The following is a 27,108-nucleotide window of genomic DNA, read 5'->3' as shown; positions in this document are numbered from 1 at the left end:
TTAGTTGTAAGGCCCTGAAACTATGGAATGATCTTGCAGCCTATGTAAGAGATGCCCCCTCTGTCTCAGCCTTTGAATAACAGCTGAAGGCTTATCTTTTTAAGCTGTGTTTTTCTAGTCATCATAGCTCATAGTGTCGCCAGTGTGCCATGGACATGCTATGCAAAATGTATTCTGTCATCTCCAGCATTTAACTATCAGCAGCTGGGCACCATTTCTCTTTTTGTCTTCCAGCAATAGCCCCCCTCTGAGTGGCTGACAAGGCATCTTGTTCTCCACCGTAGAAGGCTGATGAGGCACCCCAGCCCGGGATTGATAATGCACCCCCACCCCTGAAGGCTGACAAGTATTCCCCACCATCAGTCCCAGAGGGCCACAGCTAGCAGCACCACTTAAGAACTTTCTGATCTTCTTGCTGCTGTAACATATAATTATACTGCCTGGAGGGAGGCAACCATTAGGCCTGCGCCTTAATCCAAGAGATTAATTTTCTCCTATAACAATTTGACAGCCTGTCTGAGTTTTTGTTTTTCCCTCCTCCTGAATGGTTTATTTGTTTATTTTTAATCTGTAAAGTGCTATGTTGCTACCCTGTGAAGGGCGCTATACTAATAACAATTGAAATATATATAGTGCCTGGGGTCATAAGTGAGACTTAATCATTCAAGCTTACGTGTGTCACTGCAGCCCTGTACACACAACATAGAGAGTCCAGGAGTGTGGGCTGTCAAGTAATAGTTGAGCAGATGAGTTGGGCTGAAGCTTAAATCTAAAATGAAGCTAAATGAATGTGAAATTATTACACACTCTATACCCTTTTACATTTAACACAATTATATGTTATTGTCTGCTTGGCAACTCTTCCTGGTCTATTTTAAACTGCTTGCCAGTAATTCAAGAAACTTGATAACTTCACCTATGACATAACTGAATCACAGGACACTACATACTTCAGTGTCGAATTCCTGCAAAGGGCACAGAACCTGTCATTGCAGTTTTTCAAGAATTTTATTGTGATGAATTAATGCTCTGCCAGCAATGCATCAAGAAAAACATTGGAACAATATTTCCTCATTGTCAAATATTATTCACATTATTTTTTCAACTAGCTTTGTACTAGAAGGCAGACACAGGGGTGAACAGAGCTTAGCACTGTGGGGTTCTGCAAACCATGACATGATCTAGAACATCTCATGAAACTATCCTGCAGAACATTCTCTATCCCTTCTCTGCTTGAGAATGTGTACTATTTACTGACAGGAAAAGTTCAGAAATTAACTCTGGAAGTCCTAAACACAGAAAATGTATTAGTAGTATACACTGATCAGCCATAACATTATGACCACTGACAGGTGAAGTGAATAACACTGATAATCTCGTTATCATGGCACCTGTCAGTGGGGGGGGTATATTAGGCAACAAGTGAACATTTTGTCCTCAAAGTTGATGTGTTAGAAGCAGGAAAAATGGGCAGCGTAAGGATCTGAGTGACTTTGACAAGGGCCAAATTGTGATGGCTAGACGACTGGGTCAGAGCATCTCCAAAACTGCAGCTCTTGTGGGGTGTTCCCGGTCTGCAGTGGTCAGTACCTATCGAAAGTGGTCCAAGGAAGGAAAAGCGGTGAACCGACGACAGGGTCATGGGCGGCCAAGGCTCAATGATGCACGTGGGGAGCGAAGGCTGGCCCGTGTGGTCCGATCCAACAGACGAGCTACTGTAGCTCAAATTGCTGAAAAAGTTCATGCTGGTTCTGATAGAAAGGTGTCAGGACACACAGTGCATCACAGTTTGTTGCGTATGGGGCTGCGTAGCCGCAGACCAGTCAGGGTGCCCATGCTGACCCCTGTCCACTGCCAAAAGCGCCTACAATGGGCACGTGAGCATCAGAACTGGACCACGGAGCAATGGAAGAAGGTGGCCTGGTCTGATGAATCACGAGTTCAAGGTGTTGACTTGGCCTCCAAATTCCCCAGATCTCAATCCAATCGAGCATCTGTGGGATGTGCTGGACAAACAAGTCCGATCCGTGGAGGCTCCACCTCGCAACTTACAGGACTTAAAGGATCTGCTGCTGACGTCTTGGTGCCAAATACCACAGCACACCTTCAGAGGTCTAGTGGAGTCCATGCCTTGACGGGTCAGGGCTGTTTTGGTGGCAAAAGGGGGACCTACACAATATTAGGCAGGTGGTCATAATGTTATGGCTGATCGGTGTAATTGTAACTGATCATAATCCCTCAGACAGTGGAAATATCCCTAAAAACTAATGATAAAACTTTTACATCACAAACGACAGACACAGTATGGTACTGGACAGAAAAAAAATGTCATACATGACCAAAAAATGTCATAGGGTCCTAGAAAAAGTGTTGTAGTGGACAGAAAGTTGTAGTGATGGGCCAGCTGTGACTAGTACAGAACTAAATTCTGTTTGATTGTGAGACTACAACACCTTGGGAATTTCACCAAATAAACTGTTGTAGGTTGAGCCAGGTTCCCCAGTGCAACTCCTTCTTGAACAAATGAGAATAAGCAGAAAAGTTTATTTCCTGCTCAGCTAACAAAAATAATACAACAAAATCACCACCAGGAGGCGACCAGCATTCACTTCAGCCCAGCAAGAGCAATGAGCTGTGATGGAGTGCTTTTCACAAATGTCACCAGTAAATATATACGATAGCAGGGGCGTCGCAAGGGGGTAGGCATCCCAGGCAATTGCCTGGGGCCCCGGGCTGAGGGGGGGCCCGCAAATGGGAATCCCCCCTGCTCTCACGGAAGAAAACTCCCCCGCATTTAGGCTGCTTGCGGATTTATTATTTGAAATCATTCAAGAAGGCCTACCGATACCAATCAATGCATTGTTGGCACATTAAAATAACACACAATGTATTATTACATAAAGCAAAAGAGAGAACTACAGCAAATACATGTTGAACAGAAAGCATTTTCCTAAGCAACATTGACAAGAATACATTTGAAGTAGAAGAGAGAAGTGCAACAAATAGCCGCTCATAAGTGCCATAGAAAGCATGTTTTCTATTAATGTTAACTATTAATAATTACATATTGTGTTTGAATATCTGTGTTATTCATTAATTATACATTTGAAAGAATGCAGGTTATAGTTATAAAACGCCAAGTGTCTGTCCAGAATAGCTGTACCAATCAATCAGAAATTGCATGTTGGCACATGAAAACACCAAAATGTAAAATGTAACAAAGTTGCATATTATAAGTGCCACAGAAAGCATTTAATACAACTATTAACAACAATAATTACATATTGTGTTTGAATATGTGAGTAATTCACTAGAATAGCTGGTTCAGATAGCGTGGTTAATGCAGCTGCCTGTGATCAGTAGTCCAGTGCGCTATAGGGAGGCTGTGACATTTCCTCTTGCTGCTTTGAGCTCAGAGTGAGCTGATACAGTGATGACCCGCACATAAACTGAAGAGAGCTCGTTTTGGACATGCGTGTATATGAACATGACTGATTCAGGGCATCAGCGACACTGGCCATGACAGATGAGTCGGGGCTTTGTGCCCGTGTAGCGCAGCACACCGGCCACAAAACACGGCGCGTCCGGACGCTTAGCCAGTGGAAACGGGGCAAAAGTGTCACAAGGGACAGCCAAAATACAGCCATATCATTGCATAGCTAGTTGTTGCAAGTACTGAGGAAATTCTTGTTATATGTCATAATTAATTACATATAGAAGTCATTAATCGACTAGTATGCATTGCATATAGAATCCCATCGACATATATTGTGTATAATGTTTTGTAAAAGAGTAACCTCACGCTGTACTGCACTCCGATACACGACCCACGGCACTGTACCTGTGTTGTATTGTACTTAATATAGAGTAGACAATTATAACGCAGTGTAGTTCGCTGCTCAGATCCTTGTATCAGATAGATTAGACAGACCCTTGACTGCAGTGCAGTGTGGTGTGACTATAGTACATGGATCAGCTGCGCATGCTTCATATGTTCAGTCAGGGGTATTTCTGCATGCTAGTGCACACTTCATGGGTTTAGGGCTTCCTATGCAACCACACTTTCGAAATGAGCTAAACCCAATGAAACGGACTGTTTGACACAACCCGTAAGCACAATACTCGCATTGTTGGCGTGACTCCCGTCCAGTGGATCAAGGGAAAGAATCTCCGGACTGGATTCCCGGACTGAACCGGCACAGCGGAACCGAGTCAGAGAATAAAGCAACTACCAGAGTTACGTCACGGGACTGTATAAACCAATCAGCATTAGCTTCCTGCGAGCTGTAGGCGGGATCCTATTCAAACGCTAGCTGCCCAATCAGAGAACAAAGCTTACTGTGTCACACAAACTGGCCTATGAGAGAGGCCCTTTGACTAAATATTGTCCAATCAGGAGTCTAGTTGCCCGTATACGTCAGTCAGCGGTGAAATTTGAAATTATTGTTATTCGAAGACGAATGGAGTCACCGAGTGTTATGTCTCCCGTCAATTAAAAAAATAATATTGTCAGGTGAGTGGAAATGATAAATTAATAATTACCACTGCACGGTCAGGGTCGGAAGGTAGTAGGTTATTGTTAAAGTGCGCTAGCTTTGTTTTTTAAAGTTATTATCTTGCAGATTCGTATGTAATTGACAGGGGGTATACTTTTACATTATTACCGACTTTTGTTAAGTTTTGGATGTTAGATACATGACTACTGTACGATTTAATTGACATCGAAAACCGGTTCTGCTATTTTTAGTGTAAGATGTACGATCAGGCAGAACGTGTTTCTGGGGCTTTGCTTCTAACGACGCAATGGAGCTGTTACACCACAAGCACACGGTCGCAGACGGACGGAATATTTCTAGTGTAGATCTAGCAGTTTGTTTTCTCTGTATTGTCTGTTATGGGAGTACTAAAACATCTGTTCACACTGTGGCACTTCACATCTGTAATTCACACGCTGTGTCCCTGTGATATTCCATCAACCCAGTTCTGCCTGAAGCTGCATTACATCTGATTGTGAGCAAGTGTGGTGTAGAGACGGAGTAGATAGTCCAGCTGATTGACACCGAGCACGTTACACACGCCTACAATCAACCCTGCACAGACACCTCATTACGCCACAATGTGTGAAATCCAATTTGCTTTCGTCTAATTCCACTAAATTGCTTTATGCCAATTTCTATGCAGGAGCTCTTAGACATCATATGCATCATATGAAACCGTCCTCTAGTCCCCTATATTACACCCACTAGACTCCTTACAGAAGTTGAGTCCATTGGTCCTGGATTAGCTCTCTTTGCACTGGATGTGTCCCTGATTACTTTAAGACCACTAGTGTTCAGCCTTTACAAAAAAAAAAAACCCTCCTTGGAGCTTGCTGTCTTAGGTCTACAGTTGTTTATCTCAAAGCTCCCCTTCATCTCTAATATCTTTGAAAAAGTGGTATCAAAACAGTTCCTGTTGGTAGTAGAGAACAATAACATTCTTGAAACATTTCCATCAGGTTTTGAACAGCATCATGACTAATGATACAAATGACTGCCTGATGGGTGCGGATGCTGGAGGTTGTTCTTTTCTGGTGTTGCTTGATTCCATCCTAATTGATAGACTTAGACACTGGGTAGGGATCTCTGGGATTACACTGCATTGTTTCTCATCTTATCTGTCATGTCATGTATCGTCCACAGCCATTCTTGCGTTTGGTGCGTCTCAAGGCTTGATACTGGAGCCTATGTTGTTCTCACTATACATGGTACCATTGGGTCATATCATTCATCAGCATAATATTTATTTTCATTATTAGATAGACGATGCTCAGCTTTATCTTGTAGATATCAAAAACGGGATGTCCTATAATTTTCTTCAGCTGAACTCGGACGAAACAGAAGTTCTTATCGGCCCTTAGAAGATCCAACCAGATCTAAACCAGTTTGCAGAAATCTAGCAGTGATCTTTTTCTCCAACTTGAACTTTGAAAATCATATAATAAAACTATTTCAGTCATGTTTTTATCAACTTGGAAACATTGCTAAAGTTAGATCTGATTCATCTTTAAGGGACACAGAGAAAATGATTCTTATTTCTTCACGTCTCGCTTACTGTAATGCCTTATTTTCAGGCCTAAATCACCATACATTGGCCCGGCTCCAGATAGTTCAAAATTCTGCTGATAGATTACGGACTAGGATCAAACCCTCTGCACACATTACCGCAGTACAAGCCTCTCTACACTGGTGCTAGTACATTTTAGAATTTATTTAAAAATTGTACAAATCACTAAAGCATTGCGTGATCTGGTGCCTTCCTTCATTCCCAAGATGCTAAGTCTCTACGAGATCCTCAGACCAGGGATTTATAGACCTTCCAAAGTCTAGGTTGAAATCGTGCTTTTGCCGTAACGGCCTCTAGACTGGAACAGCCTGCCTTTTAAAGTTAGATCCTCTGAGTTGACCTATATTTTTAAATCACATCTCGAAACTCATTTTTATACACTTGCATTTCCAAATGTATGTAACATTTATAACAATTTTTAAAGATGGTTTTATTGTAATTTTTATTTATCTACTGCATTTGTTCTTCACTGTTTTCATTAGCTTTGTTTACATTTTTTTATGTACTTTCTGACTGCATCTTGTCCTCTTTTTATTTCTTTGTATATCCTTGTTTTAACTTATTTGTATTGATTGTGCAACGCTTTGTGCTTGATTAGCGCCATATAAATAAAGTTATTAATATTTTTGTATGCCTTGGCTAACCACATGTTATTTATTGTACTACTTGTTTTGGTCTTGACTTCAGGTCTTGTAGATCTGATTTTGAGGGAGTAACAAAACAGAAGTGACAATAAATCCATCAAGATGAGCTGGGCAGTGGAGGAATGGAAAGATGGGCTACCTGGTAAAGCCCTTCAGAAAATCCAGGAGATTGAGGGCCAACTGGACAAGCTGAAGAAGGAACGGCAACAGAAACAATTCCAGCTCGAGTCCCTGGAGGCTGCCTTCCAGAAGCAAAAACAGAAGGTGTGTGTGTCTCCCACTCTGTCTCTTTGTAAACACTATGGAGCTGAGATTTAAAAAAAAAATACATGAGAGTATATTCCCCACTTTTGGGAATGACATGAGTTATTTTGCCCCCATGTCCCTATAACTGCACCTCTCTCTAGGCCCTGGAGAGCCACGTGGGTTTTGTTGTATGGTTTTTGGTTTCTCAGTATACTCCTCCTTTCCAAAACCAACCTATCTTTGAAAGCATGAAGACTATTACCAAAACAACCATGCTAACTGATTTCATTGGTCTTGCTATGGACAGGTGGAGATGGAGAAGAACGAGGCGGTGGTGCTGAAGCGAGAGAACCAGTCTCTGGTGGAGTCGTGCGACAGCCTGGAGAAGCTCAGGCAGAAGGTTTCCCACGAGTTGCAGATCAAAGAGCAGCAGGTGAACTACCTGGAGGGGCAGCTCACCTCCAGCAAGAAGCAGGTGGAGAAGCTGGAGCAAGACATTAAGAGGTTTGTTACAACTGTGTTCCATCCACTGAGTTTACAAACTGATTGGTACACAACATTCTTAGTTTGTAATGTATATTTTGAACTATCGCATGACTTGTAGTTAATGCACCCTGCTAAAAAAAGTGTCCTGTAGCTTGGATATCCCAATCCCTCAGTTCAGCTCTGTCTTTATCCAGCTATGGCCAGACACTGGGTTCTGCAGACTATTTGAACTTGAACAGTTTGAGTGACAGAAGAACAGGGGCTGGTGGCAATGCTCAGGCTATGCTGTTGCCATGCTGGCTTGATACAGCAGATCTGGCCGCCGGAGGCACCTGATAGACTGAACTGCAAACACATTCCAGAATATCACAATGCATTTCACACACTTTGCATAACCGAAGCACTGTATGACTTTAAAGTGTGTGCATTGGCATCTCGAGTGTCAATCCCCCTTACGTGTGTGTTTGTGTCCTGCAGGTACAAGTCTGAGCTGGACAGAAGCAAGCAGGCTCACGCAGGAGAGGTGCAGCTGTACGGGACGCCTCAGAAGAGCTTCACTGCTCCTGCCACTCCCAGCCAGAGGACCCATGGTGCGCTTAGCCCTCTTGGCTTCACCAGCTTGTTGAACTTTTAGTTTTTGCAGGTTTTACACCAGATAGCCTCAAAATGCATTGACTATTAATTGAATTTGTTTTATTTTTTCCTTTTTAATTGTTTCTTTATTTTGTTTAATGCATTTTCAGTTATTTTCAATGTATTTGACCTTTTTGTTGGTGGGCAGTTTTTGCTTTTATCACGTTTGTATTGTTGTTTTGGGCACGTTTATTTTAAAGTTAATTGTTTTTGTTCTTGTTAAAATCACAAAGATTTTAAATTTTTTTAAGTGATTTTAAGGACTGATATTTTAATGATTTTAATCACAAGTATTAAAAATTGAATTGCTTTTATTTTATGAAATGTAAAATACTAAACCAAATAAACAGTATTAATTGAATTTGTTTTTTTAGATTCCAAACTGGAAGATCTCCAAGAAAGATACAACAAAGAAGTTGAGGAGAGGCAGAGACTGGAAACAGAGCTGAAGGTCATACAAGTCAAAGTAAGCTGCAGTGCTGCTGTTCTGAGGAGCGGGGAGAGCCTATGGCATAGGCTCAGCATATTTAGGAAAATAACCCTTTTTTTTTTTTTTTTTTTCTCAATAACAACTGAAGGGATTTTAAAGAGAAATGCTTACCTCAGAACCCAATGTTCTGTTATGAAAGTGTGTGTATGTATCAATATATAATATGAATTTCTCTTAATAAGCTTTAGCATTCATTCATTTGTCCTTTTAAATATCGTTTTTTGCTTTTAACTTCACTGTTTAATCAATAGTGTAACCATACTCTTCTCATGTGTAATTAGAGGGTTAATGATGCTTCTCTTGTTTTCATTTTGTCTTTGTGTGTATGTAAACAGCTACTGAACCAGTCCTCCGTGAGTCACAAGGAAATCGCCCGGCATCAGACACAGTCCTCAATATTTCCATGGCAGCAGGACCAGACACCAAGCCGCCAGTCAAACAGCTTCCTGGATACGCCTCTGAAAAGGGGGAGTGGAGCCTCCAACTTCCTGTGGGAAAAGGAAGGGACCCCCTATAAACGTGATTCCAGAAGCACTTTGCACGACAGTGTGGGGAACACTGAGCAGAACGAGCAGCTCAAGGCCATGAACCAAGGTTTGTGCTTCGCCTGTGTAGGGGTAAAGTACATCTGGACAGCTAAAAGTTCTGTTGTGGTTAAAAGCATGAATCCGGAACCAATCGCACTGGATTGACTGATGAAACCAATACGAGCAGGCATCTAGTTTCTGTGCAGTTAGGCTAATTAAGGAGAATGCAGGGTCTCCTGCTTTCATTCCTGATCAGAAATCTTCTGTCCATGGAGGCTAATTTCCAGACCTTGTTTCTGCTTGTTTTCCTAAGATTGAATTTAATAACTATAAGAAAAGGGCCTGACAAAGAGTTCCTTAAAAAATACAGCTCTATTCAGTAGGTTATTGTTCTGTGTCTGACTTTCTGTAGTTATCCTGATGATTATGTCCTGCCATCATTCATGGACCAGAATCTGTGGGTCTTAATCTCATAACTCTTATTCTAGATCTGAAAGCCAGAGTCTCTGAGCTGGAGCTTCGTCTTCAGGCCCAGGAGAAGGACATGAAGAGCCAGCTTCTCAAGATGCAGGAAATGCAGAGCCACTTTGAGAAAGCCAAGCTGGAGCTGGCAGACAAAGACCGACACCTGAGCAAATGCAGAGACGAGCTGACCAAGGTGACGGGCCAGTACGACCAGACCACTGCCAAGGTGATTGTGAGATGCTGCATTGTGGGAAAAACATGCCGTACCTGAAACTTAACCTGTGCTTTATTTCATGTGAATTCTAATCTTTTTCCAAAATACTTCTGTATAAATAATAACCAATATTACAGAGACATGGGAAGTGTCAAAGTTTTAGCTGAAGTAGTTCTCGCCTCAGTATGTAGGAATGTTCTCTCCCCCATGTCCAACTTCCTATCAAATTTCACAAACATCAGTTCGCTTGTCAAGCCTGGAACACCTTGCATTCTCCGTCTTTATAAGAGAGCCAGTGGTGTGGGTTATGGTAATGTCATGACACCAAGTACACCAAAGATGCACATTTCATAGCCTGAAGCTGTTTCTAAGATGTATATTTATTGTTTCCGGCCTCTCTCCTCTGCTCTCAGTACACCTCAGTGGAGCAGAAGCTCAAGCAGGTTTCTGAGGAGCTCAAGTGCCAGAGACACAACGCAGACAGCTGCCGGCGAGGCCTGGAGCAGAAGCTCAAGGACCAAGAGAAGGAGCACCAGAAGGTCAGCATTAAACCTCAGTGTTAAACAGCAGCCTATTCCCTTAATGAGTGTGTCGAGGTACTGTGTACAGCACCCTTAAATTAAGGAAGCACTCGAGGAGTAGCTGAGCGATTCTTGTGCAGCCGGCCACAGCGCCTCATCCTGTGTGCTGCAGTTATTGAGTTAGTTTGATCGATTAAATATGATGCTCTCTCGGTGCATTTATGTTCAAAACTAACTTAATATTGAGTGTGTTAATTTAAAAATGTAAGTCCAAATCAAACTTTACTCTAAAACTAATTTTCGTTTTCCACCACCAAACTGATGTATCGGCTGTTTTATTGCATTTTATCATTTGCCATCAGTTGCAATATGTTCAAATGGATCCCAATGGAGTTTTATGATTATTGATTATGATGCCCTTGTTTTTTTTTTTCTTTCTGCAGGAACTCTCACATCAGCAGAATTCCCAGCATGCTCTGGATCAGCAGTTTAATCAGATGAAAACTAAACTGGGACAGGAAGTGCAGCTGGCCAAGAAGGAGTACAATGTTTTACAGTCTGAAATAGACAAGGTATGAGTTTGAAAAATGTTTTCACAGGACACACACATTGCATCTGGCATTTTTAACTATGAGATAAACTGATTCTAAATGGCTTAATATATCTATTTAAACAGTTAAAAATGTGAACTGTAACCTAAGATATTACAATTATTTTGAATTGTACATTAAATAAAAAAGAGTAGTTGGAGGCAGTTTCATTACCTTGTAGCTGTCTTTTACAGAAGTGTCACAGTGCAGTGCTGTGTGTTTATATAGTGTGTGTGTAGATTTGTTTGCAACACAAATGTATATGATAAACTGAGGTTAATCAGAACTGGCTGTTCACAGAAGCAGACAGATGATCCTGCACCAGATTTATTTCACATTGTTTTGTATTCTCTGTGATGGAGAGTTGCTATTAGAGCTGCTAGTTTGGCTGTTTTACCAACGTTTTCCATTTGATGGCAGCAGATATTTTCTGTCAGCTCCTGTTCCACTGACATGGTGTGTTTTGTAGGTAAAGGCACAGAAACACAGTCTGGAGAAAGACATGGAGGAGCTGAAGCAGAAACTGAGTAGGACTGATCAGATTCTGCAGGCCAGTCAGACCAAGGAGAATGACGCAAGAAAAGGCTTTGAGGTAATAGCTGGTTTACTACCATCAGAGTTTAATGCATCTGTACACCTGATCCGTCTTGGCACAGGTGTGCTGGTGACTGGTGACCAGGAACGTCCTGCGCTCTATTCTACAATGTCTCGCTTTTTGTTTTAAGCACCCTAACCTTTCAGAGACGTGAGATTGTGTGTGTCAGTGTGCAGGAGTGATCTTTACTCATCAGTGAATCACATCAGGTCTGAACAAACACACACAGTCTGTCAGCTTGTGAAAATGTTTGTTGTTGTGTCAAAGCTAAACACTTTTTAAAATGTTATAATTTGCATAATGCATTCTAGAATGTCAATTTAACTGGACTTAGCTGGCTTAGTGCCGGTTGATTATAAATGGAAAATGACATCTCCTCGTGCGGGAATAGGCTTGTTGATTTGCACTTTTTCTGCCCTGTTTGTAGGAAATGCAGAAAGAGAAAAGCCGTCTGAGCTGTCAGCTGGAGCAGAGTTCAAGGAGACTGTCTCAAGTGGAAGAGGAGCTCAACACTGCCAGACAGAATCTGAAGCACAGCCACAACCTGGTGGAGGATCTGAAAGGTAGGCCGATGTGGCTGCTGTGCTTTGTCTTGCTGCAGGGCTGCTGCTGCGGCTTGGAACAGTGGGTTTCTATTTTGAGAGAGCTTGACCTTCTTCATTAAGTGCCTGGCAGGAAGGTTTCTTCTCTCTCTGGAATTGGCAGCCGACTGTGCTGCTGTTCTCCGTAGTCCCACAGATCTTGATCTTTAGTTACTTCAAAGCTCTTCGGCACCCTTCTGCTTCCATTGCACATCTGTGTCGAAACTAATAAACAACACTGCACTGATGGGATCTGTCAGCTCACATCTCGCACACCTTTATTAAGCAAGAGCTATCAATGACTACATTGGCTACTCTGGATGATGTGTGAATGTCTCTGATCTGTTGAGCTTGTACATCTCCTCCATCCTGTCTCCAGTGTAGTCTGTCGGGGACGAGAACAGGTTTACTTTTTAACAGGCTTTACCAGGGCTTTTTACTGTGTGAGTGTAGACCATAATATAGGAAACCTCTATGAAAACTAATGAAAGGAATTACAGGTTATAAATAATAAATTAAATTATAGTGATGGGTGATTTACAGGTTAAACAATATTTGCTGACTTAAAGCACTCACCAGGTACATAGAAAATAAAGATAATTATATGCTATGAAGTCTAATGTTCCACCTTCTGTATTTTATAGCTAAATATCAGGCACAGAATGAAGAGCTGAAAAGTCTTCGAGTAAAACTGGAAACACAAGACAGATCTTCGGCGCTGGATGTGGTAAACATGAAAATAAGAGTCTCTGAACTGGAAAAGATCAAGGAGGTGACTCAGAGCCAAATGAAGAAACAGGAGGCAGAGCTGGAGCAGCTGAGGAATGAGCGAGCTGCACTGGAGAGAGAGCAGCAGGACCTGCGTACAGCCTTGTCTTCGCAGCAGAGCGAGTGCAGCGCGCTGAAGGAGCAGAATGAGTCTCTGTCCAAATGGAAAGATGAGAAGGAGAACGTGATCAACAACATCGACACTGAGAGAGGGAGCATGCTACGCCAGATCACAGAGCTGCAGCAGAGCACCCAGGAGCTGCAGACCGTCAATGGTGGCCTACAAGAGAGGATGAGGATCCTGGATGGGGAGAAAGAGACTCTGGCTGGGCAGATTGATGTTCTGAAAGGTGAGCTTCTCAATAAGTGCACTACACTGGAGGAAAAGAGCCATGTGTACGAGGAACTTCAGAAGAGCTCCCAGAATGCAGAGCAAAAATACAGGAAGGATTTGGAGAATGCCTTGTTACAGCTCGCTCACCTGCAGGCACAGGTGGCAGACCTGGCCACCAAACTGCAGCAAGAGAGCAGCAGAGCTGAGGCCCTGGAGAAGTCCCGCAGTGAGCTCTTGACCGAGTACGAAAGTGCATGTAGCCTTGCAAAGTCAAAAGACTCAGTCCTCGAGTTGAAGGATAGTGAGATCTTCCAGCTGCAGAGCACCCTGGAGCAGACCAGGTCTCAGCATGAGCAGCTACTCGCCAGGGTCACTGAGGAAAAGAGTGCTTTAACTAAGGAGCACCAGGAAAGTCTCCTTGAAAAGGCAGAAGCTGTAGGGCAGGCGAGGCTGGACTGGGAGAAGAGTCAGCAGGAGGTATCTTTCTTAACTGAACAGGTGTCTTCGCTGGAATCTTCATTAAAACTGCAAAAGGCTCTCAGTGCGGAGCTGCAGAGCAAATCCGAGGAGCTTTCAAAAGTCAAAGACGACCTGGAGGTGAAACTATCAGAGTCAGAGAGACGTGGAGAAGAAATTGCTCAAGGAATGAGTCTCCTGTCTGAGCAAGCCAAGTCTGCAATTTCCCTTCAGGAGCAGTGTCGGCTCTTATCAGAAACAGCACAGGAGAAGGATGAAGCTCTGCAAAATCTGAGAAAGGAACTTGACAGCAAAGTAAATGAGCTCCAGCTCCTCAGCACATCGATTGAGGAAGGAAAGGTTAAGGTTTTGGATTTGGAAAATAAAAACTCACAGCTGAGAGAGAAACTGCAAGCCCTGGAGAAGGACATCGAACAGGTTTCTGCAAAGAATCACAGTCTGGACGAGGCTCACAATGCCTTGTGCCAGGAGAAGAATGACTTGATGAAGGAGCTCTCCAGGCTCTCCGATTTATTAGCTGAAAAAGAAGCCTACACAGAGGTACTGAGTGGGTACAAAGAGCAGCATGAGGCTGCAAATCGTTTATGTGCTGAGCTTCAGTGTTCATTAGAGGATCTGCAGGGGAAATACACTTCTGCTCTACAGAACACCACCATCTTGGAAAGTCGTTTGAGTGATGAATCAAGCAGAGTTTTGTTCCTACAGAAGGACTTGGAGGAACTGATGGAGAGATCTACAAAGGACTGCGAAGAACACGCTTCCAAAGTGAAGCTCTACGAAGAAGAACGAGATGGCATAAATCGGCACTTGGAGGTTCAGCGCCAGAAGCAATCCTCTGAGGCTGCAGATGCCAAGGAGAAACTGGACAAAGTGGAAGCTGAAATATCCCAGTTGAAAGAGTATCTGGTGACTGGAAAGGAGGAGCTTGCAAAAATGGAGGACTTGTGCAGATTAACAAGCCAGGAGAAGCTCTGTTTGGAACGGCAGGTCTCCGAGCTCCAGGCTGAGATGCAGTGTTTGAAAGATGCTCTGTTGGTATCCCAGAGCTGTGCTGAAGAAAGGAGCCGACAGCTGCAGCTGTTCGAGAGTCGGCTGTGCATTGCGGAGCATGGACAGGCACAGGCCGTGGACGCCCTGAAAGAAAAGCAGCTCAGCCTGAACAAGGTCAACGTCCAGCTGGAGATGCTTCAGATGGACCTGGAGGATAAGGAGGTGTGTCTGAACTCCTATGATTCACAGGTGGAGCAGCTTCAGGACTCTGTGGTTGAGCACGAGAAGAAACTGGAAGAGAGTCAGCTGCAGGTGGCTTCCCTGCAGAGGGAACTGCTTTCCGTCCGGCAGGAACTCGCAGACAAGCAGCTTGAGATTACCCAAAACAAGCAGTCTGCAGGCCCTGCTCAGGAGCGTGAGCAACCAGTGGATGAGAAGTGTGCAGCTCTGGCAGACACAGCCAAGTCATTCCAATCTGAGAATGAGAAACTGCAGTCTCTCCTGGATGAGGAAGTTATAAAGCACAGAGATCTTCAAAAGATATATGACTGCCTGGTGTTGGAGAAATCTGAACTGGAAACCAACCTGATTCAGTCAGAAAGCCAGTGCTTGAGTGCTCTGGAGGAGATGAACAGCTTAAAGGAGAAATTTCTTGATTTACAGGAATCACTGTGTGGCTTACAGGAAGAGAACCAGTCTTTGAGAGACACTCTTGACCAGCAAGATGCTAGAAATGAATCGCAAAGCAGTAGTAGTGCTAACTCTTCTGAAGTACAGCACACCCAGAATGAAGAACTTGCGGCCCAGCAGACTGAGCTCATTCAGAAGGTGGCTTTTCTGCAGAATGAGTACGAAGCCTCTAAGGAGCAGTGCGGCACTTTGCTGTTGACAGTCTCTGAGCAGCAGAGCCTTATCGAGCAGCTCCAGGCCCAGACAGCTCTGTGGGTGCAGGGGGAGGTTGAGCAGCTTTCTGGGCAGAAATCAACTGAGAGTTCATTCGTTAACATCAGTCTGCACGAAGATCTGAAATCCACAGCGGAGGGCACAGTCCTGGAAGCGTCCCACAGCAGCGCTATCGTCCTGAAGCAGGGTACAGAATTGACTGCAACGCACTGCTCAACTGATGCGATGGAGCCTGCATTTTCCCCAGTGCATGGGGAGAGAGATGTTTTTCAGGAGGAATTCGGCGGCCTAGAGGTCTCTCTGCTTAATGCGGAGGCTCAGGAGGCCGACCAGGAGCAGCCTGATGCATATGAGCAGCAGCTGCACACTGAGCACGGTGCCGGAGACTGCAGCCCGCCCTGCAACACAGAGTGCAACGTCACACTGGGTGAGGAGCAGCAGAGGAAGTCTGAGCAGCTGCAGGCTCTCTCCCAGACCCACAAAGAGGCCCAGCAGATGCTCACAGAGCAAATGGAGAGGCAAAGAGTTGCCCATGAGGCAAAGGTGGAGGAGCTGATGGTGGCACTGTCTGGAGCCCAGCGGGACCTGGAAAACATGCAGCAACAGCACCTCGTGGAAGTGCAGGAGTGGCAGCAGAAACTGGCCCATCGGAGTGCCGAAATGGAGGCCAGGCTGGCAGAGGAGAAGCAGCACTGCGAGATCCTGTCCTCTGAGCTAGAGAGCGCCAGGATGCAGATGCAGAGCCTGGACCTCAGCTCCCGCTCCCTGCTGTGCAGCGAGAGTGAGAACAGCTTCCTGCAGGTAAGTCCCCTGCCAGCTGAGCTGTGCAGCTACCTGATCAAATAAGTGAAGCGTTTCAACTATATTCACAATGGACATTAATTGCAAATGGCCAATTAATCAATTTCAACTAAGTAAAGTGAATTTCGAGCTCAGCAACCAGAAGCCACAGGGATGTTCCTGGAGCAGGGCTGAGAACTGCTGCCTTTATGCCTAATTCACCCTGTAAGGTTTGCTAGGGACTCTGCTGAAGAAATACTTAATTCTAAAATTACTTTGAAACATTTATCTGACCACAAGGTGTTTTTTGGGAATGGAGGCAAATTTGATGATTTTGACCCTGTAGAAATTTGAGTGATAAAGATTACATGACAGCTAGTTTAGACTGATTTTTATATTAAATTTGTCTGCTTAAATTGCTAGATTTGTTCTGCTATTGTGTTCTGGTATTAAAATAAATCACCATTAACAGAAATGCAATATCTGTTTTTTATTTTTTCTTAATTGCAGCCCCCTACTGAAACAGACAACACTAACAGCCCCCCTGCCCAACCAGACCCTCACCCGCTGCTGCCTGTGATTCAGACAGAGGATGAATGGCACACGGATGCAAACCAGATATTCGATGGGCTTCTGACTGGAGTGGAAGTCCTTACGCTGGATTCTGACACCTCTGTACTTCAGCAGGACTTGAACGACCGCAGAACAGACGCAGAGGAGTTGCAGGCTAACCTTCTCAAAGGACAGCCTGACCAAGCAGAGCTGGAACAAAGCAGGGTAGCGGCCCAATGCTTGCAGAATGAACTTCAAACTTTACGATCGCAGTTCGATCTCCAAGAGGCCGAAGCCACTCTGAAGGCTGGCTCCTGTGCTGAGCTGGAGAGCAAGGTGCAGACCATGGCAAAGAAAAACTCTGAACTGGTGGAGAAAATGTGTTCCGCATCCCTGGAGAAGCAGAAGTTGGCAGACCAGGTGCGGGAGCTGGTGGAGGAGGTGGGCAGCTTGCGCTCACAGCTGCAGACGACCAGGTTTCAGCTGTCCGATGTCACCGAGATGGTGGAAAGCCTGGAAATGGCCAAAGGTGGATGGGATGAGAAGTTCCTTCAGATCGAAAGCGAACTGAGGAGGGCTCGTTCTGAAAAGGCCAATTTGGAGAAACACATTCTGTCCATGGAGGCAGACTTTGATGTGGTGCAGCGGCAGACTCAGAAGCTGGATGCCGATCTCGACTCCCGTAAAAAAGCCAGTACCGCTCTCGATCAGCAGCTGGCCATGATCCAGACCGAGAGAGACCAGCTGAAAGAGGAGCTGTCCTCCTGCACCGAAGAAAAGGAGCAGCTGCATCAAGCTGCCCAGAGGTGGCGTGGAAAGGCCGAGCAGCTGGAGAAGGATGTTGTTGATGCTAAGGAACTGATAAAGATCCTTGAGGAAGATGTAAGAAATCTGAGAAACCAGAGAGATTCATCCAGAAGTCAGCTGGAAAACCTGCAAGAGGAGAAAGAGTGTGTCGTGCAGCAGCTGCAGGTTTTGGAACAGACTATTGTGCTGCTGAGCGCAGACAAAGAAGAGCTGCTTACTGAACTGACTAGAGCTGTGGAGGAGAAGAGTCTAGTGTCCAGGGAGGCTGAAGCTCTGGGGAGCAAAATTAAAACGCTGGAAGTAGAGATCTGCAGGCTGACCCAGTCGCTGGAGTCCTCCCTCTCGGAGAAGGGACAGATCGCCTCCAGGCTGAACTCTACCCAGGATGAGGTGTCCCAGCTGCGCACCGGCATCGAGAAACTAAGCGTGAGGATTAAAGCGGACGAGAAGAAGAAGCGGCACATGGCAGAAGAGCTGAAAGCTAGCCAACGTAGAGCCGACTCCCTACAGGATAGGATCGAGGCGCTGGAGAGGGAGGTTGAGACAGCCGACGGGAGCCTGGAAGACTTGGTGCTGCAGGCTGAGTCTGCCAAAGCCGACCTAGAGACCTCAGAGGCTGAGAAAGTGGAGCTGAGGAACAGGATTGAGGGAATGACAATTGTGATGGACACCCTGAAGGCTGAGAAGGAGACGCTGGAATCACAGCTGCTCCAGAAGGATGAACAGGTAGTGGAGCTGCAGTCCTGCTCTGACGCTGCTGCCCAGATGCTAGAGAATCTAAAGGAAGAGAAGAGGGAGACAGAAGTGCAACAAGAGAGCACTGCCAGAGTGCTGGAGTCTCGAGAAACTGAGATGAGAGAGCTGCTGCGCCTGCGTGAGGAGGAGTCTGAGTCCGCCAAGCTGAGGGAGCAGGAACTGGACCGTCAGCGGGCATGTCTGGAAACTGAAAATACGCAGTTGTCCCAGAGGCTGCAGGATGCTGAAAGGTCCCTGTCTGACCTGCAGACAGAGAGTCGCCTTGTGTCTGAGGACTGTGTGGCTAAGAGCACGAGGCTGAGCGAGACCCAGCAGGAGAGGGATGGTCTTCAGCATGAGGTGGCCACTCTGGAGGCGCTGTACCAGGCGGCGCAGGAGAAACTGCAGGCCCTGGAAGCGGAGAAGGAGGTGCTGGAGAAGGACAGTGTCTGCCTGCATGCTGCGGTGACGGAGCAGGAGCAGAGTGCACGGCAGCGGTCAGAGGAGATGCAGGTGACGATCCACTCCCTGGAGGAGAAAGTGCAGGAGCACCAGGCTGAGGCTGAGACTCTGAGACAGAGGACCACTGAGCTCAGCGACGAGGTAATCATGTCCCCATACGTTCACTGATAGATTGGTCGCCATTTCTGCTAAGCCATGTTACTAATGTCTGAAATCTACTTATTTGCTTATTTTAATTCAACAATTACGATTATAGATTTTATCTGTACAAATGCATTAGGTAGCTAAAAAAGCAAGGCCAGTATATCTGCAAGAAAAAACTTCATGTGGAAACACCATCTGTATGTATGTCCTGTATTGCTTCTGAGATCCGTTTTACTATTGTCTTTGTGTGGGTTGTATTTCTCGTCAACTTCCTCGCAGCCAGCTAGATAACGTTCAGGATAACATGACAGAAGTCTGGCTTTTTCCATTCCTCAAACAAGCTTGAAGTCCAACTGAGTAAATTACCATAGGAACACATCCTTAATCTTAAACCTTCTCCAGCGCAGGCTAACTGAGTTAGCTGGATCATTACATAAAAGCTCATGAATCTTCCCAATGAAAGCCCACAATTTTAATTCAATCAGCTTTTCGTAGGGAACGAGTGCTGTGAGATGGCCAAGATAATTTTCATCATTTGCATGTTTTTCTATTTGAGCGCTATCGAGTTGGTCAGCAAGGTATAATTTACCTAATAGATGTAGTTGAGCTGTACATTACCAAATCACCCGGCGCAGCAGTGCTTTGACAGTAACGCAGAGTATTGCAGTCCAATCTTCAGTCACTTTTTTTGGTAGTGATGCATTCCGGTTGGAAATATCACCAAAGCTGCTGCCACAAGATTATATGCAATTTAATGAATGGTTAATCATATCAGTATAGTATAATAGACTACATTGTTATGCGGAGATCCCCAACGTCATTGGTGCTGTGGGCTGCAGTCCGATCCCCATCAAGGCACCTCCGGACCAAATTAGGCAGATTTTGTGAACAGGAAATAACTTCACAGAATGAATATACAGGTGCTATTGACGTGATCACTTGAAAATGAGCTACAATTCAGCAACTGATGCTATTAATCCAACATTTTAATGACAATTATACAATGACAGTGCTAGACAGTAGGGTATCAGACTTTGGATAATACTGTACATCATCCATGAGTTGACCTCAGTTATTCCCATATGATCTGTATTTCAAGTATTGAACCAAGTGACCAGGCTCTGTCTGCATCTTCAGACTCTACAATGTGTAAGAGATTTGAGGAAGGTGTAGGAAATAATCTTATTTGTCAGAACTCATTGCTAAAAGATGTGTTTTATGAAGTGATCTAATCATCTTCATCTCATAGGTCACTATTATGGGATAATTTCCTGTTCATTTTACTACAAAGGTGAAGAAACCATTTATATCAGACATTAATTAGTACAACATAATACTACATTACTAATTATATAATATATTGTTAGAACAAAGGCAAAATGACAAATAGAGAGCTAACCATTCTGATGCAGCAAACTCTGTCCATGTTACATTTCATTACTACAAGCATGTTGGTTTAAATTGGACTGTTTGAATTATTATATTGGGTTAAATAAAGCCTGTGTAATAAAACCAATATATTTTAAATTCAGCTTTAATAATAATTGTTGCTATGCTTCCTCTCTGGACTTGGCAGTAAGAGATGCAGTGTTGCATTTAGCTGTGAAATTGTCTCTATATTCCTCAAAACTTTCCATGAGAAGTTCTTGCTCAGTCAGGCTGACGAAAGTTGCTGTCTGTTTTGATGTAATCTCTGGTGCAGATCAGTGTCTCTCTCTTCCCTTGTGAGGCAGCACGAGCATGCACACGCACCTGGATTTCTTAATTCAGAATCGAGTTATCAACACAAGTTTAGCCTCTATTTGGCTTCGAGGAAAGGAGATAGCCGGATTCAGTTAAAGTCTGATTAGCCTGAATTTGTTAAACCAGGTATGAGGAACAGGGCCCTGCACCGCATTGTTTACATTAAATAATTTAAACGCACCACACCCGAGTGGCTCTAGTTTAATCAAAGTGCTGCTCTTCTTTCCTTAAGTGTGGCACTTGTGTGTTTTACAATTTTATTTGTATTTGTTTTTAATAGATGAATGGATTGCTACAAAATGAAATCAGTGCTGCTCTGAAGGCAACGCAGACGATGCAGCAGGAGTTTGACCTGGAGAGAGACTCGCTGGCTGCTCAGCTGCACACCTCTCGCCAAGAAGCTGAGAGCTACAAGGTTCTTGCATTTTGTTTTGTGTGTTATTTGTTATTTATTTATTAGCAGACACCCTTGTCCAAGGCAACTTACAAGATATCAGAGCATTATCAGTGCAGTTGTTTACATTAATGTGAAGTCCAATTAAATCAGTGTTTTTTTTTTAACTTCAGAACACTTTACCAAACACACAAAGAAATCCTTCAGTCATGTTGTTCTGCTGTTTTAAAATGGAAATAATACAGACCCCAGTGACGTGTCATGTGTTGGGTGCTAATAAGTGCTGTTATTCTCCAGCGGTCTCTGGAGGTTTCGGCCTCTGAACAAGAGAAGCTGAAGAGGAGCCTGGCAGCTTCGCTGGACAGCATCGCTGCGTTTCAACACACAACCAGGGACATGGAAGCCCAGCACCAGGAGAGGCTAGCAGAGGTGCGCTTCACAGCATGCATTCAGCCCGCTTCTTACAATCTGTTGATGCTTTCAACCAGTCAGGGGTTTAGGCCTGACCTCATGGGCTCTTATTCTTGTACTTGATTTAATACATTAAAACCTTCATTGCTGCTGATTTATTCTAGTTAACTTTATTCATCATCCCTGACATCCCACTGAAATGTCTGCCCCCCGGTTTCCCAGCATGAGAGAGTGAGGCAGGAGCTGCAGAGGGAGCTCTCCACAGCCCAGGAGGAGAACAGCGCCAGTCAGCAGGAGATGGATGGCCTGAAGTCCAGCAAGGAAGAGCTGAACTCCCTTCTGAAGGAGAGCGAGCGGAAGCTGGAGCAGTTCAGCACAGTCAAGGTGTGTAGTAGTCCATCTTTATCCCCCTGCCTTACCGTCTTGCACACTGCTGATTTTCAGTGATGTCCCAGACCTGGCCATGGAATCGGGAAGTCTGATTAGCACAAATTCAACAGGTGGTAGATTGTTTCTGAGTTCCAGCCCTGAGGGAATCTCAGTGGAAATTCCAGGGAAAGAGCATGACTGGTGCTCAGGTGAGTGTTTAGCAGTGTCGAGTGCTGCTCAGCCAGGTGGATCTACATGGCAGGCAGGGCGAGGGGACTCTGCTGTTCTTGACCAGGTGCTAACCGTGACTTACACCCCCAGGTGCCCGAGCTGCAGTCTAGTCTGGCTCAGCTCACTAAGGAGAGGGACTCTGCTCTCAGCAAGATGCAATTGTGGATGAAGTCCTGCAAACAGGTACAGCAGGAGAAGGAGGCCCTACTCACCGAGAGCAAGCAGCAGGAGGAGAAGCTGGCCAGACTGCAAGCCAGCAAGAGCCCAGGTGAGGACAGACCCCTGTGTCCAGGGGGTAAACGTCTTCTGAATCCACTTGACCCATATCACTGTGGTTTCCAGCAAGAGTTGCTGTCCTTTCACTGGAACTCCCAAACTGATGGGAATTGCACATCAAGGTCTTGTTATGAGGAAAAGGATTAAAGCAAAGCCCTAAACTAGATGAGTGTTAGTTTTGTATTACATAAATGCAGGTTGAAAACTATTAGTGCTAATTGTGAGCTGCATATCTGAAAGCGATTCCTTCCCGGCTCCGTGCAGGCACTGACGGCAATGTAGAGTACCTCAGCATGGAGATCCAAGAGCTCACACAGGCCCTGGAGGACAAGACAAGAGAGGCAGAGGACAGCATGGACAAGTACTGTAGCCTGATGATCAGCCTGCACAAGCTGGAGGAGGCCAACGACAACCTGAGGAGTCAGCTGGCCGTGCTGACCAGCCAGACCATGCCCCCCAAAGCCAACCAATCGGGTAGCCCGGAGTCCTCTGCGGCGGAGAGAGCAGTGTCAGGTGGTCAGTCCCGACCTGCGGGGAAGAGGCAGAGAGCTGCCGGGCCTGAGGAGGGAGGCGGCCTGGCTGAGATGCAGGCTGATGGCACAGATCAGAGTTCCAGCAAGAGGCTGCGAACCGGGAGCAAGACTCCCCTAGCCGTCCGCCGCTCTGAAGGGGCAGGAGAGGAGGAGTTCAAACCTGAGGGGTTGCCTGAGCTGGTGAAGAAAGGTAAGGAAGGGATGGATGGATGAATGGGTGGGTGGGCGGGTGGGTGGGTGCATACTGGTGCACAGGTTTCATAAAAACACATTGTGTACCCTGTTTGCTAAGGATTAAGGCTAAAGCAGCAGCTGAGTAAGTTAGGGGAAACTGGAGAGAGGTGCAAAGTTAAAGAACTGCCTCTGGTGTATTAACTTTAATTTGCATTACATTTAGAAAAAAAATAGATATACCCTTGTAACACCCTTGATGAATTGCTCAATATCTAATTGTGTCAGATTACTGATGTTACCGTTAACAATAAGTAAATGAACAATTACAAATGCACGTTATCTTAACTGGTACTTTACAAGCTTTTGGGTGAAATGTTGGATTTTGTTTTCTTTTTGAAAGAACCGAGACCCTCCAGTGTCACATTCAAGTTTTCCAATTGAACCGAACACCGTCAGCACCCCCCAACACCCTCCCCCCCTGGCTTAAAATATGAAAAATAAAATAAGTTGTTCTGAGCAATTAATCAATCACAGATCTGCAAACCCAAACTTTTGGAAGATATAGATATACACACAATGTAATGTCATGCTTTTTTCTCATTTAGTTTAACTTTGCTGCAGTGTGTCAAGTCCCACACAATGCCTCTCCTCACGCCAACATGAACCGAGAGCCGAGTCTCGTACTGGGTTCACTGGTTTAAATGATCTGTGATTGCTGGTCCAGTGACCACACCGCAAAAACACACAACCATGCAACTGATGACCTGTTCATAGTGCGAAATGCACCAAGACTGACGTATCGTTTGCCTTTCCCTCCTGACTAGTTCTTGGTAGTGATTCCGAACCGAACCGGCACCCTGGTTAGAACCAATAGCCCAGTAAACACAATGGAACACAAGGAAACTGGCAAAACGGGAAATAATCAAACTTGTACAAACACATCCAGAATATGGGTCCGTGTCTCCTTTGCCGAACCCACGGGCTTCTGTAGCGTCTCCTTCCCATGGCCACAGCGCTCTTGCCGGCAGCATGTTTTCTGTGTGAATGCATCCTTGCCTGCAATTTCCCGGCATTCAAAGCCAGTGTGAATAGGGGGCAACAGGAAAAAAGCATTTGATATGAATGGAGCTAAAGATTTTCCGCTGCTGACCAAAGCAGCACAATGGAAAGGGGTTAATTGCAGCAGAAAGTACACGGTTAACAATGACCTTCCACTGGGAATTTGTCCAGCACTCCCACACTCACCACGGAGGCTGTTCACTGGCAGACTTTCTTTGACCACTTCAGGGCTTTCAGATAATTATTGTATGTTCCAGTCATTTGGTGACCTCCTAATTGCAGAGACCAACATCGGCGTGACGTTTTAAAGAGAAGTCGCCCCCCCGTGCCTCTCCTTCTAGCACACCGAGACGAAGCTGCCTGACTTGGCACTGTTGACCGATGTCATAAACCTGTTCCTCCACATTAATATCTCTTGGCCTCTCTCCTCAGGGTTCGCTGACATCCCCTCTGGAGAGCTCAGCCCCTTCATCCTGCGCAGGACCACCGTACAGAGGTGCAGCCCTCGCCTCGCCGCCAAGCGCTCCCCGCTGGCCCAGCCCGAGACCCCGGGATACGCTGGCAAACACTCCACACAGAGCGCCAAGCACACCGCGGTAAGGGCATCTGGGAAAAGGGTTTTAATTGAACATTTACAGACATCGCCTGTTTTTGTTTTCACATACTGCAGAACGCAGGGTGTTCATGTAAGGTATCTGCACAAGTTTTGACACTTTTTCTGTGTCTGTCAATCTTGGCTACAGAAAAGTTGCTCTATTTAGCAAACAATGTCCTGCAGTGAGTGCTCGATTGCGACCTCGATGCAAAGCGTTTACTCTGAAGAAAGCAGTGATTGTGTAGCTGAGCCCAGGGGCGCCTGTCAGTTCAGATGCGCCATGACTTTCACAGGACTTGTCACTTCAACCTGTGTCACCAAGTCTGATGAGGGCAAATTGACTTTCCCCTTTTGTATGAAATGCAATTTTCCACCAAGATGCTTTCCTGGCAAAGCGCAGCACGGGAGATGTGATGCAGTTGAACCGAGGAGTATATTTTCAGTGCGCATCGCATCCCCACGTCCACACCTACGAACCTCTTTTGTATGTGATAGTGCTTGTGTTAAATCGGGTCAGGGAAAATGAGCTGTTACTGACCCTGGAGTGCGTGGGCTTTTCGTGAGCTGAAGTGCTCCATGTGGAAGTGCAGCATCACAACTGACACCGTTACTTATTTCTCTCCTTCGTTTTGTGCTGCAGGTAGCCGACAGGGCAGCGCTCACTCCAGGAACGCTCTCCACCATTACCAACAGTCCCAAAGCCCAGGGGTTCGACAGCCCGATCAGTGGCGCCGAGGGGAAGAGGAGCAGGAGGTCCCTGAGCACCAGGAAGTCTCCAGAGCAGAGAGAGCGCCGCCGGCAGCTGGTGGCGCCGGCGCCACTTCAAGACGAGAACTGCCAAGTACAGTGACACCAGAAAACTCCAGGTGTATATAGTCACGTGCTCAAAGACAGCAATACTTCATTTTCTACCTGCAGTATTTTCCTGCTTTTATTTGTATATATAGACAATGGACATTTTATTTTTTCTAAGCATTTAAGTTGCAATGTCGTTTTTATGTTTTTGTATTTTAAATGCAGATGGACATTTTCTTTATAGGCAACAGGTATTGAACTGATTCACTACAAAGCTGTCCCTGTCATTACTGCTCTACCACCTGACATTTCAAGTCTAGTTCGTTTTTCTAATGCTAATGTTTAATTTCGAAGCATTCTTGTGATGCGTTTGCGCTGATAAATATGTGCATTTGTTGCACTCTCAGTAAAAAACAAAAAAACAAAAAAAAAACTAAAATATATTGTCTTTTTTTATATGTAAAACAATCTAAACCAACCTCCAGTGTTAGAAGCATAAACTGAATGTATCCAGCTCCCAGTCTCAGATCTACAACGGGCAGGTGCTATTGTTTAAGCATGATTTTGAGATCATTTTAAGTATTTTATCTAAAAAGATAATCTTTTATACATGTGTGTATATATAGCTTCTGAAGAAGTTACTAGTACCAAACTACTGAGAGACCCATGATGCTGTGTAGTTTATAATAGCCCAATATCAATTGACTAAAGTATGTATCTACAGCTGAAAGTGCTGATGAGACGGTTGCTTTTAATTGAGTTATAAATATAAGTAGAAACCACATATCTCCACATATGCAATCAATGCAAGTTTTTTTTTTTTTTTTTCTTTTACCCGCAGTCTACAGACATCGCAATTCCAAGCACTGCTGAGCAACCACAATCAATAACTGCATTTCCAGGTGAATTTAATGAGAATACTTCATTTTTAAAGCCCGGAAGATCTGTTTCGTGGAGGAGAAAAAAAAAAATGCTGACGGACACAAGCGCTTTGATCATTCCTTTTGAAACGAGTTGTTGTTTCTCTGTTGTGTTGGAGGCAAACCTAGATGCTCTAACAGGTCTGCAGGAGCCGGGGGACTGGAGACTTTGTTTCCATTCCAGTTGGAGTTCTCAGTTGCTGCGGTGTCAATTCTCCCTCAATTTGGCTTTTTTTTTTTTCTTCCTGTTCAAAATATTCTACTTTTTAATTTCACAAGTTTCTCTTAGAACATTGATTGCGTTCACCATTCCTCATTTGAGCCAAGTAAGGAGGTTAGCAAAGACATACCCATAAATTACAGCCAGCAACGTTTTTTACATTTCAATTTGAATTCTCTGGGCTGTGAAATGGGGTTGAAATTTGAAGATTTCCATGAATACCAAGACAGGTTTTTCTGAATACAAACACAACAGTCGGAGACCAACTGTGCTAATAATTTTATTCCTGACAATTTATTCATTTGGCAGACCCCTTACAAAGTGTAAAGCATTTCAATT

The 27,108-nt window shown here is 44.8% G+C and overlaps 1 protein-coding gene across 1 annotated transcript; it reads left to right on the top strand.

The window, feature by feature from the left end:
- The first annotated feature begins 4,441 nt into the window (after window positions 1-4,441).
- On the top strand, window positions 4,442-27,107 carry cenpf (centromere protein F). The gene is made up of 20 exons (XM_066698539.1): window positions 4,442-4,513; window positions 6,793-7,013; window positions 7,303-7,499; window positions 7,959-8,071; window positions 8,489-8,580; window positions 8,940-9,198; window positions 9,620-9,822; window positions 10,224-10,349; window positions 10,775-10,903; window positions 11,391-11,513; window positions 11,944-12,079; window positions 12,742-16,370; window positions 16,860-19,046; window positions 21,073-21,207; window positions 21,484-21,615; window positions 21,820-21,981; window positions 22,288-22,465; window positions 22,738-23,196; window positions 24,672-24,835; window positions 25,475-27,107. Exons 2-20 carry the CDS (start codon window positions 6,852-6,854, stop codon window positions 25,682-25,684), a joined length of 8,796 nt encoding a protein of 2,931 aa, XP_066554636.1. The 5' UTR covers window positions 4,442-4,513; window positions 6,793-6,851; the 3' UTR covers window positions 25,685-27,107.
- Window position 27,108: the final 1 nt, after the last annotated feature.

Source organism: Amia ocellicauda, chromosome 1, assembly GCF_036373705.1.
Source record: "Amia ocellicauda isolate fAmiCal2 chromosome 1, fAmiCal2.hap1, whole genome shotgun sequence".
Taxonomy (NCBI): Eukaryota; Metazoa; Chordata; class Actinopteri; order Amiiformes; family Amiidae; genus Amia; species Amia ocellicauda.
The sequence above is the reverse complement of the archived record's forward strand: the minus strand, read 5'-3'. Positions and strand labels throughout refer to the sequence as shown.

Coding starts and splice junctions, on each gene's coding strand:
- cenpf (XM_066698539.1), top strand. CDS start 6,852: ATGAGCTGGGCAGTGGAGGAATGGAAAGATGGGCTACCTGGTAAAGCC. Junction 7,500..7,958: donor CTGGAGCAAGACATTAAGAG/GTTTGTTACAAC, acceptor TGTGTCCTGCAG/GTACAAGTCTGAGCTGGACA. Junction 9,199..9,619: donor GCTCAAGGCCATGAACCAAG/GTTTGTGCTTCG, acceptor CTCTTATTCTAG/ATCTGAAAGCCAGAGTCTCT.